General features: G+C 47.3%; 1 protein-coding gene across 1 annotated transcript in view; it reads right to left on the reverse strand.

Moving 5' to 3' along the window:
• The window catches only part of LOC119456627 (alpha-(1,6)-fucosyltransferase), a 43,029-nt gene that overhangs the window by 23,799 nt on the left and 434 nt on the right, over nt 1–18,796 (reverse strand). The window contains exons 2-3 of the mRNA XM_037718453.1: nt 10,392–10,653; nt 3,283–3,472 (exon numbers count right to left, since the gene is read on the reverse strand). Of these exons, the coding sequence (XP_037574381.1) occupies nt 3,283–3,472; nt 10,392–10,653 (452 nt within the window). The remainder of the gene's footprint in view (nt 1–3,282; nt 3,473–10,391; nt 10,654–18,796) is intronic.

Consider the following 18,796-nt stretch of genomic DNA (forward strand, 5'->3'; position numbering starts at 1 on the left):
ATTACACGGCTAGGATCCCGGGATTTCTTCGTGACGAAACGTCAACAGAAAACAATGGCGGGAAGAACCAGGTGGCAGTCTAGGGCAGAGGCTACAAGCTGAGAGTCATTGCAAGCAAAAGGGGGTTTGTGTGTGAGATTCCGCGTAACAGAATTATGTTGTCTCGTATACTCAAATTACAATCCTACGCTATCATGTCTGTAGGCTGTGTGTATGCCGTACTTGACGAATTTTCTAACGCATTTTACTTTGAGAAATTCAATTACTTCAGTAACGCTTACGCAGCGCGCGGAGGCTCTGCGTGGTTGTGGTCCAGGATGATTTTTGGTGACGGACAACGACGCCGATGCCAACACCGGATTTTCTGCCGCACGGGGCCCTTGACGCTATCGCGACAAAAATGACTCGCCATTCCGGCCCTGCGAACTGTTGCATCCCCAGGGAGAGGCATTTACTTGATAATCAGGGATACATTGTTAGTCCTGTGCACTGGCGCTATACAGGCAGCTACTTCTGCCAGTTAAACACAAGAACGTGTAATAAGTACGCGTTCAGGTAATGCCAGGTATGTGTGAATCTAAACCGCTGCCTTATCTGAAGTCAAATATCGCACAGAGGTACCACTGTGCACAACAGTAAATTTATTAGCACGTTTTTGGGCTTTACTCGCCCAGTTTCAACAAATATAAATCCGATATGCGCATCTTTCGGAAGGATGACAGCGTTGGGAGTCCTCCAATAGAACAGTGGCATCATTTGTCACTGGTACGGTGAAATACAATGTGCGTGACATATCACTGAAGGAGCCGGTAAAGAACGTTTCCTGCGCCACTGTATCGAAATGCGCAAAAGCGAAGACGTTGGTACAGGCCAGATGAGTAGATCACACATAGCATTTATGAAACCATTCTTAAAACCATTTTTAACTTAAGTTGCGTCTAAATCATAGCAAAAAAAGGTTTTTGCAGGCAAAGTTAATGACCATCGCAAAGGAAAGAGCTGCACAAGAAACACTTTCCCCGCCCTCCATCAAGCGGCATATAGCGCGAGCTGCACCCGCCGCGGTTGCTCAGTGGCTATGGTGTTGGGCGGCTGAGCACGAGGTCGCGGGATCGAATCCCGGCCACGGCGGCCGCATTTCGATGGGGGCGAAATGCGAAAACACCCGTGTACTTAGATTTAGGTGCACGTTAAAGAACCCCAGGTGGTCAAAATTTCCGGAGTCCCCCACTACGGCGTGCCTCATAATCAGAACTGGTTTTGGCACGTAAGACCCCACAATTTACTTTTTTTAATATAGCGCGCGCTGCTTCACCATAGCGCTGAAAGATGGCACCACCGTTGCCTTGCAGCGGAAGCGACATGCTTTGCCTGATGTCTTTCAAGACAATTACATTGTTTGTTGTTCATCAAGTGGTAATTAACGTGCGAAAACATAGTAATAAACTAACGCTCATACAAAATGTTACCTTACTGTGAATTTTGAACCTGTGGTTTAGCAGGAAGGGTTATGTATAATTGGCGAAGTTATGGCGTCAACACTTAGAGCACTGCACGGGCCGATGTTTGCGGCCCGGGCCCGACCCGGGCCCGTTTTTACATTGGGCGGCCCGCCCGAGCCCGATCAAAACTTTTATGGCGAGACCCGGGCCCGGCCCGGGCCCGGAAATAATCTACGTTACCCGCCTGGCCCGGCCCGCCACCCCTTTACCTTAAGCCCGAGCCCGGCCCGAGCCCGACTCGAAACCGGCCCAAACCCCGCCCGAGACCGAAAAATACATGTTTTTCAGAGTTGAGAAGCCCGAGAATAACTCGCAGAAAGCCCAAGCCCGGCCCGGGCCCGCGTCAAAAAACCCGAGCCCGACTCGGGCCCGGGTCAAAAAGCACACGCCGTGCCCGAGCCCGGCCCGAGCCCGTGAAAAAACTCCTCTACCCGGCCCGGCCCGTGGGCCGGGCCTGGGCTTTCGGGTAAGCCCGAGCCAGTGCAGTGCTCTATCAACACTCAATCGGCACAAAATGCGCAATTCAAACACACAGCGGCCCTATCGGCGTCTGACCATGATATGAACACATGGCAAATTCCTTATACTGATACAGCAAGAACAAAATGCCAATCTGTGCATTTTTTCTTGCAGTTAATGAGCGTGTTCAGTGCTAGTGAGCCAGGCAGTAAATGACGACCAGCTACAGCAGTGTAAAATAAACAATCAGAGAAGCGAGAACAGAAACGACGCAATACAAACTATTCATGTAGCTAATCTAATGCTATATAGTTTATCTAAGTTGTTTAGTTTATCTAAAACTATATGCAGTGCTGCACTCAAAGTGTCAACTACGGTATCATGGCATGGGATCTGACAGACTATCACAATGGACAATATGTGGACACTGATGATGGTGATAATAATTTATTGGCATCCCGTTTGAAACCGGCGTTGACAAATTGTTACTTAGCCTACTTGAGTTAATATGGTATGCTATACGCGCTTTTCATTCCAGAATTTTTGAATATATCCCCTTAATCTTTTTTTCTCTTCCTCGGAACTTCTCTATCTACCTTGCACTGCTGCTTATGCCTGTACACCACCTTCCGTCACGCGCAAGCCACTGGGGGAGGGGGCGAGGGCGGTGTTGTACTCCGGCAGCAACTGCGCATGCGCGGTGGCGCGCGCGTCCTGTCTTGAAAGTGATCTGCGTTGGGGGCAGAATCTGCCCAGGCAGTGTAAGTGCGCCGACGGCTCATATCTTTGTGTGTGCTGCGTTCTCGCCACTGACTTAGCGATTAAGCGATAGAGTCTAGACAGCAAGAATGTCACTTTGCTCGCTGCTGCGGCGCTTGCTCACCCCAGCGTCTTGACAGCAAGTGTCCGCGGTCATCGTGTGTGATGTGTTCATGGTTGCCAGTTCGCGCTGACACCATTCTTGGTAATTAAGTTAGTAAGCGATTGTTTGCAAGTTTGTACGGGCGATAAAACTATTGTTACTTCGTATAGCTGTCTACTAATTTGCTATCGTAATCGATCCTTCGTCTTTCAGGCAAAAGGGCTACTTTTGCGGCCTTACTATACAATTTGTACTTGATTGTCGTCATATATCTCCCTCAGGAGCTTCACGAAATCGCAACCGATGCCTTCGTGCTTGAAAATATCCCATAGCAATTTCCTGTCTACGTTGGCGTGAGCTTCATTAGTATCTAGAAATGCTATCCATAAAGGTTTATTCTGAACAGCAATGCGTGCATCTCCTGTTTCTGCAAATTTACGCAATAATTGAGTAACTTACGAAACAATAGGACGCTTGTATCCAATCTTCTTTTTGAAGTTCTCGATTTTCTGCTGTGTGGAATTCTGAAGCCGCAAGATGTAACTCACGATCAGCCCACACCACCACGCATAGGGCTCCGCGTGGTTTGCAACCAAGGTCCTGATAATGGAGGTAGGCAAATCGAGAATTCTGCGGCGAGTCTCGGTGCCTGCATAATACACCGAAAAAAGGGAATAAGGTTAGATATATATGTACAGTTGGATAAATGCTAGATCCATATAAGCTGTAGTATGTGCATGTACAAATAAATTCATGAGCATCGCCATTGAGAAGGACTAGCTATCCAACAGCCGTATTTTAATACTGAATGACCACCAGTGCCCCAATTTGCCACTAGCTTAAAGTACGTAGATGGCTCCCTATCCGGCAGCCTTGCATATCACGACTGACTTACTGGTAGTGCTCTAGGAGAAAGCCTAGGATAGATCTCCCGCGCGCCTAGCCCCATGACACCTTTCCATCGACATCGAATTCTGGCCAAAGTCACCTTACAATAAGCATACGAAGTTTGTAATATTATATTGTAAGGAAATAAACATTTTCCAGCCTATTACTCTTTTAAAAGGATCTATATTTACCCTATTGTACGTACATATATATACAGGTATACCATATTGCTATGTGATCATATCGGCTCACATAGATAAATGTGCGTCTATATACAAGATCCCGTAAGATTACTTATGTCTAATCATAGAAGACAAACGCAACATTTAGAGAATACATTTCTTCGGACTGGTATCGCATATAAAAAGCTGTTTTCCAAGTAATTAACAGCGCAAACTGAATATTCCAGGGTCTTATCTCACCGAAAGACTCGTTACCATTCCTGGTTCGCGTGACAACTCTCCTCCACTACAGCTTCCTTTCCATCCCACCAGTGTGTCTGGAATATTGTTACATCTTGCAAATTTGCTATTTTCAAAGCACCATCGTAAGTAATATGAGTCATTTAGTCTGACACCTCAGCGACAATCTATTATGTTTTCTATTTCGAATTATTTCAAAACAAGGGAAGTATGTCGAGGATGCAACACATTGATTTCCTAAACGGAAAATCAATAATTAAGAATACCATCGGTAACGGTGCACATGAAAAGAGCCAGAAGAGCGATCTATTTATTTAGCGCTGGTCTTGTTCTTTTCTCTACCTTTTGACCACGGGTTTTTCGCGCAAGCTTTCTTTTAATCATCAAATGGTTTCAACCAGCACGTGCGCCGACTGCGTCTTTATTAACGTCGACGATTGGTTGAACCTATATTTTAAAAATATTTTTACTATAAGAGAAGCTTGGAGAGTTGGTTCGGCATAAGGAATTGTAAAGGATTGCGGCAAGCGTAAACGAAACCCGGAATCGCCACGTAACTTCCAGCGAAGTTGCTTCTTTGAGCAACAGCATTGGGAATCTCAGTTGGATCCAATTACCTCACAGACGTTGCCTGCATACAGCTCACCCATTTCAAAAGTTGCGCTTATGTGCCACTTTCCAGCACTTTATTGCAAAAGTTTAGCAAAGGACGCACTTCATTAATGCCCTTTCTACGCAGGCTCCTCAGTCGTAATGTTCCCTTCGTTATCACAAAATTTTATCTCCGTGGCTTTAGTAGTTCTTCCAGTGCAGTTAGCTAATTTATATGGTGTCTATAAAATACTTATAACAAACTGGAATGCTTGCTTAAGTAATTCACTGCAAATTCTGCAATTAGAGTACCCACGAGCATTGATCTTTGCCTACACATCAGCCACAGTGAACCCCTTATTTTCACGAACATGAACGAGTTGTCAGCATTAATTCACTGATGACACCAGAGAAGATATAGACATTGACCGTATAACACTTTTGCCTACATTATCGTGTTTTATTCGCACAGTTCTTTCTTACAGGTATAACTAAGATTTCTGATCAACTATTTCTTAAGATATTCATTGATAACATCACATACAGTTACCATTACTTTACAGAACCCCACAGAGTCAGTACAGAAGAAGGTGGTAAGGCTCATAGCTTTTTTTACGGTCATTCCGTGGTACTGCATCATTGTTGAAAAGCAGTGTCAAAATTTCGACTTTAACACCGAACGCAACAGTCAACGCTTAATCATTGTGTCATTCTTTTTATTGCGGTGGAATATCGTTTTCAAACTACATTAAAAGCCAGCACATCACGTTTCGTCCAGGCGGGATCATGAACATAATGTGCAACCTATATTTGCTCGTGCATGACCATATCAATGCTCACCTCTAATAGCAGTTATAAATGAGTGGAAAGCTTTACCAGGAAATATTGTCGTTCACAGTGAAGTAGCTATGTTTCAAAGGGCACTTTTGAGACCTGTTCTCAATGAATAACGGCTGTGTTGATATTTTGATGCCTTCTTTAAGATTGTATAACCTTATTTTCCTTTTTCTAATTTAGTCTAATAGAATCACTACACTTTAGCTTTTTCGTTTAAATGCAAAATACTAATTAAAATCTGGTGCACTCTTGGCAGAGAAAAACAAGTTCTTCCCTGCCTTCTATTTAGATTGGAGGCCCCGAGCTGGTGTGATGGTGTGACTTACACATGTACGAGTATGTCGGCACTGGCAAACAAAGTAGATATTGACCGTATAACACTTTTGCCTACATTCTCGTGTTTTATTCGCACAGTTCATTCTTACAGGTATAACTAAGATTTCTGATCAACTATTTCTGAAGATATTCATTTGAATTTGGCGCTTGACTTTCACGTTATAATACTGTATCATTTCCGGAATTAAAATTACTGTCGTTCGTATTTGCCTTCTTTAGAATAGTAAAATATTTTCTCTCGTTGCGCCTGGTTTTATTGTGAATACCACTTTCTATCTCCCGTTAGTCTTCTGTTATACAACTGTATTTAACTTTTATACAAGTAAAATGTTTTTTTTTGTTATGTTCAGGCATTTATACGTATGCCACAATAAATTTTTACTGCTCCCCTCCTATATAATGCCCAGTAGAGAAATTACGGTGCATATATAATATAAAATATCAGCCATAATTTGATAATTTCCATTAAAGTTAGTCTCGGCGACAGTGCTCTTTTGCCACTGCAGCGGGGTAAATTTTGCTCAGTATGTAAGCAGACATACAAGGTGTTTTTTTTTTTTTTAGCTGCACCGATTTTTTTTCTAAGTTGCCAATGGCAGATAGCACAATGCTAGCCATTGAGCTAAATTACTGGATGAAATGGCCATTCCGTCTACGAGATATTAAAATGTTTTATCGAATTTTTACGATAACTACACTAACAAGCTTTTTAAATAATTTCTTTGCGACACATAATTAAATTTACGTGTTGTAGCTGATGAGTTTGCGAGGCATGTCCGCGCGGAATGAATTCTCAAAAGTACATCATTTTCGAAATATTATTTGTAAAGGGTCAGACAAAATGCTTTGCCCTTCCCGTTACTTTTATATGCTTCAATGCATAAAACAGCCTTTTTTTAAAGTAAGCGGGACAACAGTGCATTTTTACTGCAAGTTTGACGGCGCATATGTCGACACCAGTACCATCCTTAGACTTCGTTCTAAGTCGATATGCCTGGCATACTTACTAGCTACAATTCGTAGACTGAAATGTACGACGTAAAGTCATTATTACAATGTTAATTACTCTAGTTACGGTAATTATTCAATTTGGCATATTGATTTATCGTGGAAGTAATGACCGTCTCATTGAGTAGTTTAGCTCGAGGGTTGAAATTGTGCTATCTGCTACAGACAATTTTTAAAATATTTAGTTCGTCTAGAAACCCGCCATATTTAACGTTCCTAAGCGCCTACGTACAGAAGTAACTGCGAACCGTAATTACCTGATGAATATTTACCTTTCCGCATACATATTACCCGCAACCAACTAAATTAAAAACAAAAAGTTGTCGCAGTTTCACCTTAAAGGCGATGCATCAATTGCGATAGCAAATTTGTAGAGAGCTATACGGAGTAATGATAGTAGCTTTATCAGCTGTATAAACTTGGACATGCAGCAGCCCCGGCAACACGCAGAACTGTTTTCGACGCCGTCGGCGTTTTACCCGCGTTCGCACAAAATGCGTGCGGCGTTGGTGACTGTTGCCGGAGCCTCTGATATAAATAGGCACTTGGTGCCGCAGTTAAACGTCGCCTCCCCCCTCCCCCCCCCCCGGCCTTTCGCGCGTCCGAAGAAGGCGCGTTTGCTCTACATATATGGTGATTGTAAAGGAGGAAAGAGACAGAGACGCCTACTTCTGCAGCCCTTAAGGGAGCACCGCGCAGAACGCGCGTTTGTTCTCCGCCGTGCGTTCACTCCCCGTGAAAGCGCGCGTCCCTCGCGCCCTTTCACTCGCACATACAGCGTTCGGCAGGCGCTGAGCCGTGCTCCCTCAAGGGCTGCAGAAGATAGCGCCAACCTTTCCCTTTCCCTCACGAACCACTTATCATCATCGCGCGGCAACGATTTCATCTCCATTGACGTCATACGGAACCTCACGGCGACGGCGACGGCGACGCCGACGGCAGAAATCTGCTTTGGAGTGTCCATATAATTGTTATCGCAATAAAACAAAAAAAAGGTGTCGAGTAGTTCATTGAAGACATCGAGCAAACCTAGGACGCGCCTCATTATACGCTTAGAAATAATAAAAGTGTACTAGTATTATATAAAAACTAATGATCTCGGACGCTGATAACAAATTGAGGAACTTTAATCTTTCGATACATCTTTCACCTGAGAACTATTTCCAATAAATACCAGTTTCGTGTGATCTATAGTTCGAGTAGAACGTTGTAAAACATTGCTGATTCTGGCAGTGCAATTCTTTATGTCCAATTATTTAGGCAAGTTTTGAAAAGCCCAAAATAAAAAAAATACTCTGAGAACTCTGAAAAGAAACAGAGAGAGAAAAACAGAGAAAGGAAGAAAAGAAAATCACCACGAAGGTCAGAAAAACAATGAAAGAGAGAGAAAGGAAGAAAGGGAAAGAAATAGAGAGAGAAAGGGAGAGAGAGAAAAAGTGAGAAAAAAAGATAGAGAGAGAGAGAGATAAAGAAAGAGAAAGAGAATCACCACGAAGGTCAGACACAGACACAATAAGCTTCGCATACCGCCATTTTATCGACAGGGGTGGGGCTGGTGCTTTTGTTTAGATGCGAAGCAGCTTATGGCGGGGGCTTTGCCCGTCCCTCCCGCGGCGTCCCACACCCCCACAGCGCATGCGCGTCCCCTCTCACTCTCTCTCCTCTCCTATGCTCCCCCTTTCTCTCCTCTAGGAATCCGGAGCGGCGCGCACGACAGGTGGTGCGACAGCTGCATACTCCGCTGGGGGCGCCACGGTAGTTCCGCGGTATGAAAATGACGGAGCACGCGCGCCTCATTCTCCTGTGCAGCACCGCGGTGAGCGCTCTGGCCGCTGCCACGAAACCATCTCCCGCTCCAGCTAACAATCTCCCCGCTGCTTCGCATCCACACATGGTTCCCTTTAGCGGGAGATGGAGTAATTTTTTTACAGGACATAGACAAACTTATAACGCGATTAGTAACATACTCTTGGAAAGCTCTCGTACGCTTATATGAGCTATTTTCTACAAACGTTGTAATTAACCTGCAAAGATTGATCTTTTAAAGTGCCCCCCCCCCTCAACATAACTATTTCAATGAAATATAAACAACGTGCATCATGTAGCGCACGAAGGAAACCTGCAAAACATACTATGCTCCTCGTATGACGTAGAAAAATGGGGAGAAAAGGGGTGCAGTTGAATGCACCTAAAACCAAATCACCTGTATAACGAAGGATTGGTAATGCGCTGGTCGAATTGGTATATTGCATGTGTTTTGTTAGCACCTCTACAACGAAGACCACTACGATGAATTTATCTGCACAAACATGGAATTTAGCCGTCGCCGGCGGTGGTTTTGTTGCTTTACAGCGAAGTGCAGCTGTGCCGTCACTTCCTTGCGCAGACGCCACTGAGCTTATGATCTGTGCAGTCACTAACGGTAGGGATAAAGTGCCGTTGTCACCGAGTGCTAGGTCCTTCTGAATAATTTGAGAAATCGTACAACTCTTGCGCTGTTATAACACACGAGCCGGTGCGACGCCTAATACATTGCAGTTGGCAACGACGGGATGATGCAAACGTAACTAACGGCCGGCGAATTATTTCTGTTGGTGCTATTAATACTGATTTGCAATGATAGACACTAAAAAGCATCGATGAGTAAGTGTAGGTGGGGCGGATCACCCACTAAATCGGAACGAACATCTCGGAGTACCGATGATCAAGCGAGGCTGCGCATTCAATCCGCTGAGGCTACATCTAGCGGAGCGGTCGCAGGTGACACATACGAGCCCGTATGCAAGACCTTCAGTGGGGACATACCTGGCGACATATTTCGCACCAGCGTGTTCCCAATGTTTACACCTTGAAATCCTCACATAATCTGAATGGGCAATACAAGAAAAAAAATTTCCATTACCAGCCAGGGCCAAAGGAAGACGAGACGTGGCATTGAGCGCGGATTTTCTTCCATGAGGAGGGCAATGTAACTCGAACGCTGTCCATCCAACGAAGTGGCTGTAGAAGACTTCTCACGCAAACGACATCGCCCTTCCATGTGCTTGCGAGTTAAATGCTGCCTTGCGAGCCGTAAGCGCTAATGCTCGGCGAGAAAGTCAAGAGCTCTTTTGGGGACAAAGTCACGCAGCAGACGGCGGTGAGATAGTGATTCCATCATTAGCTTGCTTAATCCTGCACGTGAAATCAAGAACGTGTCTAAGAGTACTGCTAGGCCAATATTTGAATTTTTAGCATTTCCTAAGCTCCACGAAGGCAGTTTTACTCCTTGAGCAAGCAGTAAAGTTGCGCCACACCACTATGGGCTTATAGCGCCACCGTATTCTTGCGGACTACGTGTGTATTATTGTAGGCAAGCGCTTAACACGCTCCTCCAATGCCATCTTCATAATGTCGAACGCAGGTCGTCACCAGCGAGTGCAGGCGGCTACCTTGCAGCAATTGCTTCATTTATGGCACCCCTCTTAAAGTAAAAAAATGGCTTACGAGATCTTTGCCCCGGCATGAATATGATGGTCTCCTTGTCTATGTGTACACCATCGCATGAAGGCCCAGCGACAGGCTGGAAAAAAGTCGACCAGTTGCCACTCGGGGTGTAGTGCCATTTGGAGGTGTCAAGGATAAGCGTGCGACCCGTCTGCAAGGCTGCCACGAAGCACCAGAGCAAGTCATGGACACCGCTACCGAAGCCCCATTCGTTGTTCACGCTGCATCGGAACTTGCGAGCCGACTTGCAGTCAGCAGGATTCTGAAAGACAATACGACAAATATTATGCGGCAGGTAAGCGGAACTCACTCAGACTTATAGAGAAACTAAAGAAGGTGTTCTTTAGCGTTAACAAAATTTTTCAATATCACCTTTGGCATACAGACAAATTTGCTGATTCAGTCGCATCAGTCGAAGACGCGGAGATTACGAGCCCGAGAAATCAAAATGGTTAGTTGAATGTTCAAAACAGTTTTACTATTGAACTTTTTCGCTAATTACATAGGCGCCCCTTTTGTATCAGGTGGTTTGAAGCCAGTGCTTTCTCTACCATGACAGTTGGCCATCGAGTTGCTGCAGCCAGGCGTTCGCAAGGGATTTCATGGGTTTTAGCTACGTTTCGTGGCTACCCGCGTCAGTGAAGAACTCTGTTTTTGTTTTGTTTCATGTTATCGATTGCTTTTAAGGGTACCGAAGGTGCAAAAGTGTACGAACGGAGCTTTTTTCTTTTCTTTGTTCACGGGGTACGGAGCTCAGGCATGGATAAACTTCTGCACGGGTTCGATTCTTGGTGCACGTTTTTTCCTCACTGTGCTATCGTCAACGAATGTCCGGAGCTAAGGAGTGCGAGTGTGTGGTGTTGTATATCGCGCTAAGCAGGAAACACACATCATTATTGTACTACTGAGAGTGCGTAGCTTTGTCAATCCATGCTTTTTGTTAGGCACTGCAAGTATATTCTGCGAGGAGAAGCTTTTCATTACCAAGCGTAAATGATTTTGACTATTGTGTGTCGCCTTGCAGTCCTTCGCCCGCGTCGGCAGAATAAAGTGGTGCACGAGTTTTTTGCTCATATTGATTTGGAAACTGCAAAAAAAAAGGGGGGGGGGCGGGGAGTGGTTGAACAACCACTACCGCAGATTATCCACAGGTATTGGAAAACGTTCTATGCATCCTTCCTGCGATCCTCAAAAACGGCGAAGTATAAAGTGTTTTAAGTTGCTCGAAACACGCTTCACTTCTTTATGAAAAACTGTAACACTAACTATATAAACAGGAATATACATAAACCTTAAACATGAATCTAGATCGTTCCCACCTGCCTGCTAATCGAAGATATTGTAACGAGCATACAAGAAGCAGTTGGAAAGAAGAGGAGGACGAAGTGCTTCTAGGCCTGGTTGCGCGCTCACCATCATCCATCTCCTGTAAATATCTGCCCAACTCTCCGTAACAGTTGTGGTGGAAGGTGCTGGGTAATCGACACCCGAAGACGGAGGTTATACCGCAAGTTCTTCGTCGAAGCCGCCGCCTTGCTGGACTTCCACCGAACCCAGCGGAGTTGGAGATGTCCCGCGACGCGGAAGAGCAACGGCCTGTCCCAGCCTCTGCCAGTTCTGCCCAGCAACTACGAGATGCACGTCCCTTCGCCGGAAAACCGGGCGAAGACGTCGATGAATGGCTCATCCATTACAAACGGGTGAGCGCCTACAACAAGTGTAATAGCACTTCCCAGCTTTCCAACGTTGTGTTCTTTCTTACGGATACCGCGTTGGTGTGGTTTGACAACAACGAGGAGACATTCACAACATGGGAAAGATTTGTTTCGCAAATCAAAGAGCGCTTCGGTGACTCCATGACGAAAAAGAAAAGGGCAGAGCAGACGCTTTCACAACGCGCGCAAGTACCAGGCGAAACATGCATGACCTACATTGAGGAAGTGCTAAAACTCTGCAGGATGGTGGACTCTGGCATGTCCGAGGAAGACAAAGTCGGGCACATCCTAAAAGGAATCGCCGAGGACGTTTATAGCTTTCTGATTGCTAAAGACAACCTGGCCTCTGTCGCCGACGTCATCCGGCACTGCCGCACGTTCGAGCAGCTTAAGACGAGGCGCGTTACGCCGAAGTTTGGCAGATTAGCCAACGTTACGACCGTTGCAAGCATAGATAACGACCAGTCGCTCGATCTTGCTTCAACGATCCGTCAAATAGTTCGAGAAGAGCTCAGCCTGCACTCACAAGTGACTCACCGCGATACTTATCACCCATGCTCGTCCCCAGATGTTGAGACAACCGTTTCATCCTTCTCCGAGTATCCAGCGGAATATAGACTCCCACCTCGACAGCCACCACTTGTTTACGAAAGTGGCGCTCCCTCTGACGCTCGATCACGGTGGGCAGAGCCACGGTATTATCGCCAAGGCCCCGTGACTTATGATGCCGGGACGCGACCAGAGCAACGTCGACCCTACTACCAGGACCCCAATTACGACCGATACAACCGATCCCAGCGAACACCGGAGGCGAGTTACCCAAGAGAGAACGAACTCGCTTACCACCCACAGAGAGCAAGCATTGGTTTTGAAGAGTATACAGTGAACCGTGACCCTCCCGTGTGCTACAGCTGCGGTTCCACGGGACACATAGCTCGTTACTGTCGCCAACACCGTCAGCCACGAAGGACACCGCCGATGTTTCCGCCACCTGGAACCCGTACTTCGCACGACCCATGGACCAGTTCACTTCCCACGGACCGTTTCTCGCGCGAGATCAGACGCAGCGATTCGCCAGCGTCTGACCGCAGCCTGACACCACCAATTAACCGTCCTCGTCGTTCTCCGTCCCCTCGGCGCCGTGCATCTTCGCCCCCGCCGGGAAACTAGCATCCGCGGCCGATGGAGGTGAGGTCGCCGGACGGTCTTTGGATGAAATACCTCTGCCTGCTGTGATGATCAAAAACAAAGTGAATGTGCTAGTTAACGGATTGCCGACCACTGCTTTAGTTGATACTGGTGCGAATGTGTCTGTCATGAGCCTCGCTTTCAAGAACCGCCTAGGCCACAAAGTTATGTTTTCATGGGACGATGCCGTTACCTTTCGTGGAGTGGGCGGAGAGTGGCTCCACCCCCTCGGTGTTTGCGCTGTAAGTGTTACGTTGGCTGGGAAAGGGTTTGTGTCGGAGTTTTTAGTCCTTGCCCGCTGTTCGCACGATGTAATTCTCGGCATAGATTTCCTTCAACACTGCGGCGCTTCTGTGGACTGTGGAAATGGTGAAATCCATGTGAACGAGGTGCTTTTACCCGCGCTTTCTGAACAAAGCTCGTGTGACGAAGAAAGGAATACACTCAGTGTGCTTGATGCAGTGCTTGCCCCCTCATGGTGCCTAACGCCCGTTCGTGTTTGTGCAACTACTGTTGACGCTCCTTGCGTTGACCTCGTGATTAGGCCCATCAGCATTAACTGTGCAAATGTATACTCGTGCCTTGCTCTGTCGTGTGCTTGACGAGAGGAGTCGCAACGTTGTGGGCGCTGAATTGTTCCGCCACGCCAGTAGTTCTGCCTCGAGGCATGAAAATTGCCCTTTTCGATGAAGCTTCATGCAGCTCAATAGCAGTACTCACAGCAGAGCCCGCTCCTGCTTACTCTCCATGCGATTATCGCCCTTCTGAAGAGCTGATTCTCGGTATGATCAGCAAGGCTCTCTGCACACCTGAGCGTCAAGCACTGGTACAAGTCCTATCTCGACATGTTGCTGCATTTGATTTCACCCACGGAGATAAGCCACTTGATTTACCATCATCACGAGCTCGCCACAGAATAGATACCGGCTCAGCACACCCCATTCGCCAGAAGCCCTACCGCGTGTCATCCTCAGAGCGCAAGGTTATCGCAGAACAAGTTAAGGAAATGATGAAAAAAGGTGTTGTTCAAGAGTCGTCCAGCCCATGGGCAGCTCCAGTAATCCTCGTCCGGAAGAAAGATGGTTCCTGGAGATTCTGCGTAGATTACAGACGTCTAAACGCTGTGACGAAGAAGGATGTCTACCCACTACCGCGAATCGACGACGTCATCGATTGCTTACACGCTGCTTCTTATTTTTCGACGCTTGATCTACGATCGGGGTATTGGCAAATACCTATGGACTCTAAAGACAAGGAAAAGACCGCATTCGTGACCCCAGATGGCTTATTCGAATTTAATGTTATGCCTTTTGGCCTCTGTAATGCTCCCGCCACCTTTGAAAGATTCATGGATACAATATTACGTGGCCTAAAGTGGGAGATATGCATGTGTTACTTGGATGATGTTGTAATCTTCGGCCGCACGTTGGAAGAACATAACGCCCGCCTGAGTCTTGTTCTGAGTTGCATCGAGAAAGCTGGACTAGTTTTAAACTCAAAAAAGTGTCGGTTTGGCGAGCGTCAAACATTGGTTCTGGGACATCTAGTCGACAAGGATGGCGTCAGACCCGATCCCCGTAAGATTGAAGCAGTCAGCTCTTTCAAACCACCACAGACAGCACGAGAACTTCGCTCCTTCATCGGTCTATGTTCCTATTTTCGTCGTTTTGTACCCCGATTTGCCGATATTGTTCACCCGTTGACATCTATTCTGCGACAGGATGTATCCTTCACATGGACACCGGAGTGTGACGCATCATTCTCGCAACTGAAATTTATACTAACGTCAGCACCCCTCTTGCGTCACTTCGACTCATCTTGCCCGACTGAAGTGCACACCGATGCTAGTGGAATCGGAATAGGAGCGGTACTTGTACAACGTCACAACAACGCCGAACATGTCGTTGCATATGCCAGCCGTTGTCTGAGCAAGTCGGAGCGCAATTATACGGTTACGGAGCAGGAATGCCTGGCAGCTGTTTTCGCCGTGCAGAAATTTCGATGTTATCTTTACGGAAGACCATTTAAGATAGTCACCGATCATCACTCTTTATGCTGGCTGGTTGGCTTGCGTGATCCATCAGGTCGACTCGCGCGCTGGGCGCTGCGCCTACAGGAATATGACTTCGTGGTGTCGTACAAGAGCGGACGTCGTCATGCCGACGCAGACTGCCTTTCTTGCATTCCTCTTGCGACTTCCGACTGCGAAGCTGAGAATTTTGATGACTATCTCGCTGCCATTACTCGTACGTTCCCCGACGCGGCAGACTTTCAGAGAGAGCAACGCAATGATCTCAACCTGGATCCGCTGTTTGCCGCCGCTCGTACTGCTCAAGGCAGCGGTCGCTTCACCATTCGTAATGAGTTGCTGTATAAGAACAATTACTCCGGGAATGGAGCACGTTTTCTTCTAGTTGTTCCCGAGAGTCTCCGCGCCGACGTCTTACGCGCCATGCATGACGATGCGATATCTGGTCATTTTGGTTTCGTGCGAACGCTACACCGCACGCAAGAGCGATTTTACTGGCCCAACATGTACCAGACAACCAAACACTATGTCGCTAGTTGTGAAACGTGTCAACGTCACAAGCGACCAACCACCGCTGTACCAGGTCCCCTGCAGCCATTGACACCGCCCAGTACACCTTTCGAGCAAGTAGGTATTGACCTGATGGGTCCATTCCCGTTATCTAACAATAAGAACCGTTGGATAATCGTTTGCGTGGACCATCTCACACGGTACGCAGAAACTGCAGCCATACCCTCTTCCACCGCTGCATGTGTGGCGCTTTTCCTGCTGCGTTCCGTAGTTCTTCGTCATGGTCCGCCGCGTGTTATCATCAGTGACCGTGGTCGCCAGTTCACTGCGGACGCCGTTGAGGAGCTACTTCGTCTGTGCACTTCTGAGTTCCGTCACTCCACTGTCATGAGTAAGACGCCGGCGGCGCCATAAAAGAAGAAAAAGACGATGTGAGCGGAGCGTTCGGTACGGCACGAGCTCTCGAGGCGCGTGAGCCGAGCCGTAATCGAGGGATGAACGGCGCTGTCTGAGGATTATCGACGTGGTTCCGGGCCAGGAAGGTCGCATCGCCAGCACCGCATTGGCGACGGGAGACTTGGGGGTCTGGCCGAGTCCGTGACGTTGGCCGTCCAAGGCGTGGCCGTCGACCTCGGCAAGTTCGGGCGAGGCTCCTGGACGAGCTGCAGCTTCTCACGGCAGGACCAGGCACCCCAGAGAGGCTCCCCCTTCTGCGGCAGACCGGCACGATTGATCCTCCTCGGGACGCCACGTCAGCACTCTTGAAGGAGTTGGAACGCGTCCCGACGCTAGGCCTAGGCAGGTGGGCCTAGGCTACGGCGACCGCCATTGCGGACGAGCCGACGAGCGCAGCACCGATGAAGCACCGGCGAGCTCCCTACCGATGAAGAGACGACGCGCCGACGGCAAGGCAAAAGCATAAACGAGTACACCTACTGCTGGAAGAAAAGGGCCGACGAGCTTCGGACTCAGACAAACGTGCAACGACGAACGCAGCAAGGTGACTCTTATTTGTAGCGTCGCAGAAATAAGACAGGGTTGCCTGACTCGGAAGAGTTAGCCGCCACGGACGCGCATAGGCGCCAAGTAGAATGTTTTGTACATTAGGTTTTGTACTTTAGTTTGTATTTTTATTAGTATTTCTTCCCGTAGTGTGCTTGATTTTTAGTTTTGGTTTTGAGTGTGCGTGTTATTAAAAAATCTGTTTGCTGTGTCGCCATCCGTCTTCCTTCTCCATCTCGTCTAACACCCGCACGCCTCCGAGATCGGTGACAACAAAAAACATCACAATTGGCGAGCTTGCCAGGATCCGTTCCCGGATTCTATCTTAGCCCAGTCACCGATACTCGGCAGTAGCAAAGATGGAGTGGGAGCGTTTGGCGGCAATAGCAAAGGATTTGAATATGTCTAAGGATGAGGCGATGACATTCTTCGAGTACACTCGTCAAGAGAAAGAGAAGGAGCACGAACGAGAGCGCCAGAAGCACGAACGAGCACGCGAGGAACATGAACAAGTACGCGAACAGCAGAAAAGCGAAAAGGAAATTCTAGAACTAAAGATAAGACTAGCGGAGATGGGCGCGGGTTCTCGCGAAGGCACAAGTTCACCCGGATCGGCGTCATCCGACTCAGCTGCTTCCAGACCAAAGAGAATTTGCCCTAGAAAATTAATGGCTCCTTTTGACGAGCGAAGAGACGACTTGGATGCGTATTTGCATCGGTTCGAGAGAATAGCCATCGGGCAAGGCTGGGAGAAGAGCGAGTGGGCTAACGCCTTAAGCCTATGTTTGGTGGGTGAAGCGTTGAGTATATATGGGCGTATGTCAGCTGAAGAATCACTAGACTACGACAAGGTGAAAAATACTTTATTACAGAGATTCAGGTTGACGGCAGAAGGGTTTCGAGAGAAGTTTCGCTCATGCAAGCCAGAAGACTCGGAGACAGGCAAACAGTTTGCGTGCCGACTAACTAACTACTTTGAAAGGTGGATAGAGCTTTCAGAGACTGACAAAACGTATGAAGCAGTTCGTGACAAAGTCGTAGGTGAACAATTTCTGGCCAGGTGCAGTAACAGTTTGGCAATATTCCTCAAAGAAAGAAAGTTGCAAACAGTAAAGCAGATGGCCGAACAAGCCGAACAGTTTGTAGAAGCACAAGGGTTGAAGAATTTGGGAAAGAGTGATAAAGATACGCACGCAGCAGCGGTAGAAGAGGTGAAGAATCAAGGACAAATGAACAGACCAAGGGGACCGCAGAGGTGTTTCCTATGTAATCGGCTGGGTCATGTAGCGATGAACTGTCGGGTGAGAGATAATCGTCACGAAGCACCGGTAGTTTGCCAGTTGTGCCAAAAGAAAGGTCACAGAGCAGATGAATGCAGGACTAGTTACATGGATCAGACTGCATGCATTATGAGCACAAGAGAGGAAGGACAGAGAGAGCAGAACATGCCTGTAGTGGAAGGCGAGGTAGAAGGGCACAAGGTTACAGTGCTGAGAGACACAGGAGCAAATACAATTTTAGTGAGGAAAAGTTTAGTGCCGCATGAAAGCATGACCGGATACTTTAAACCAGTGATCTTGGTAGACAAGTCAGTCAAGTATCTGCCAGAGGCACAGATCCAAATATCGACACCCTTTTATACAGGACTAGTCACAGCTAGATGTGTAGACGATCCCCTCTATGATTTGATTGTGGGAAATGTACCGGGAGCGAGGAAAGCAGATGACCCCGACCCAAATTGGAAGAGGACCGAGAAGGACGTAGAAGAGAAGGAACGCTTAGAAGCGCAAAAGGGGGAAATGCAAGACACAGACGTAGCCGCTGTAGTACAAACACGAGCAAGTAGCAAGGGCATCAAACCTTTGCCAGCATTGCAGGTTACGGCCCGTGAAGGGGTTAGATATAACGGTAGCAGAGTTTCGAGAATTGCAGAACAAGGATGAGTCGATAAAAAGTTGTGA

Source organism: Dermacentor silvarum, chromosome 6, assembly GCF_013339745.2.
Source record: "Dermacentor silvarum isolate Dsil-2018 chromosome 6, BIME_Dsil_1.4, whole genome shotgun sequence".
Lineage (NCBI taxonomy): Eukaryota > Metazoa > Arthropoda > Arachnida > Ixodida > Ixodidae > Dermacentor > Dermacentor silvarum.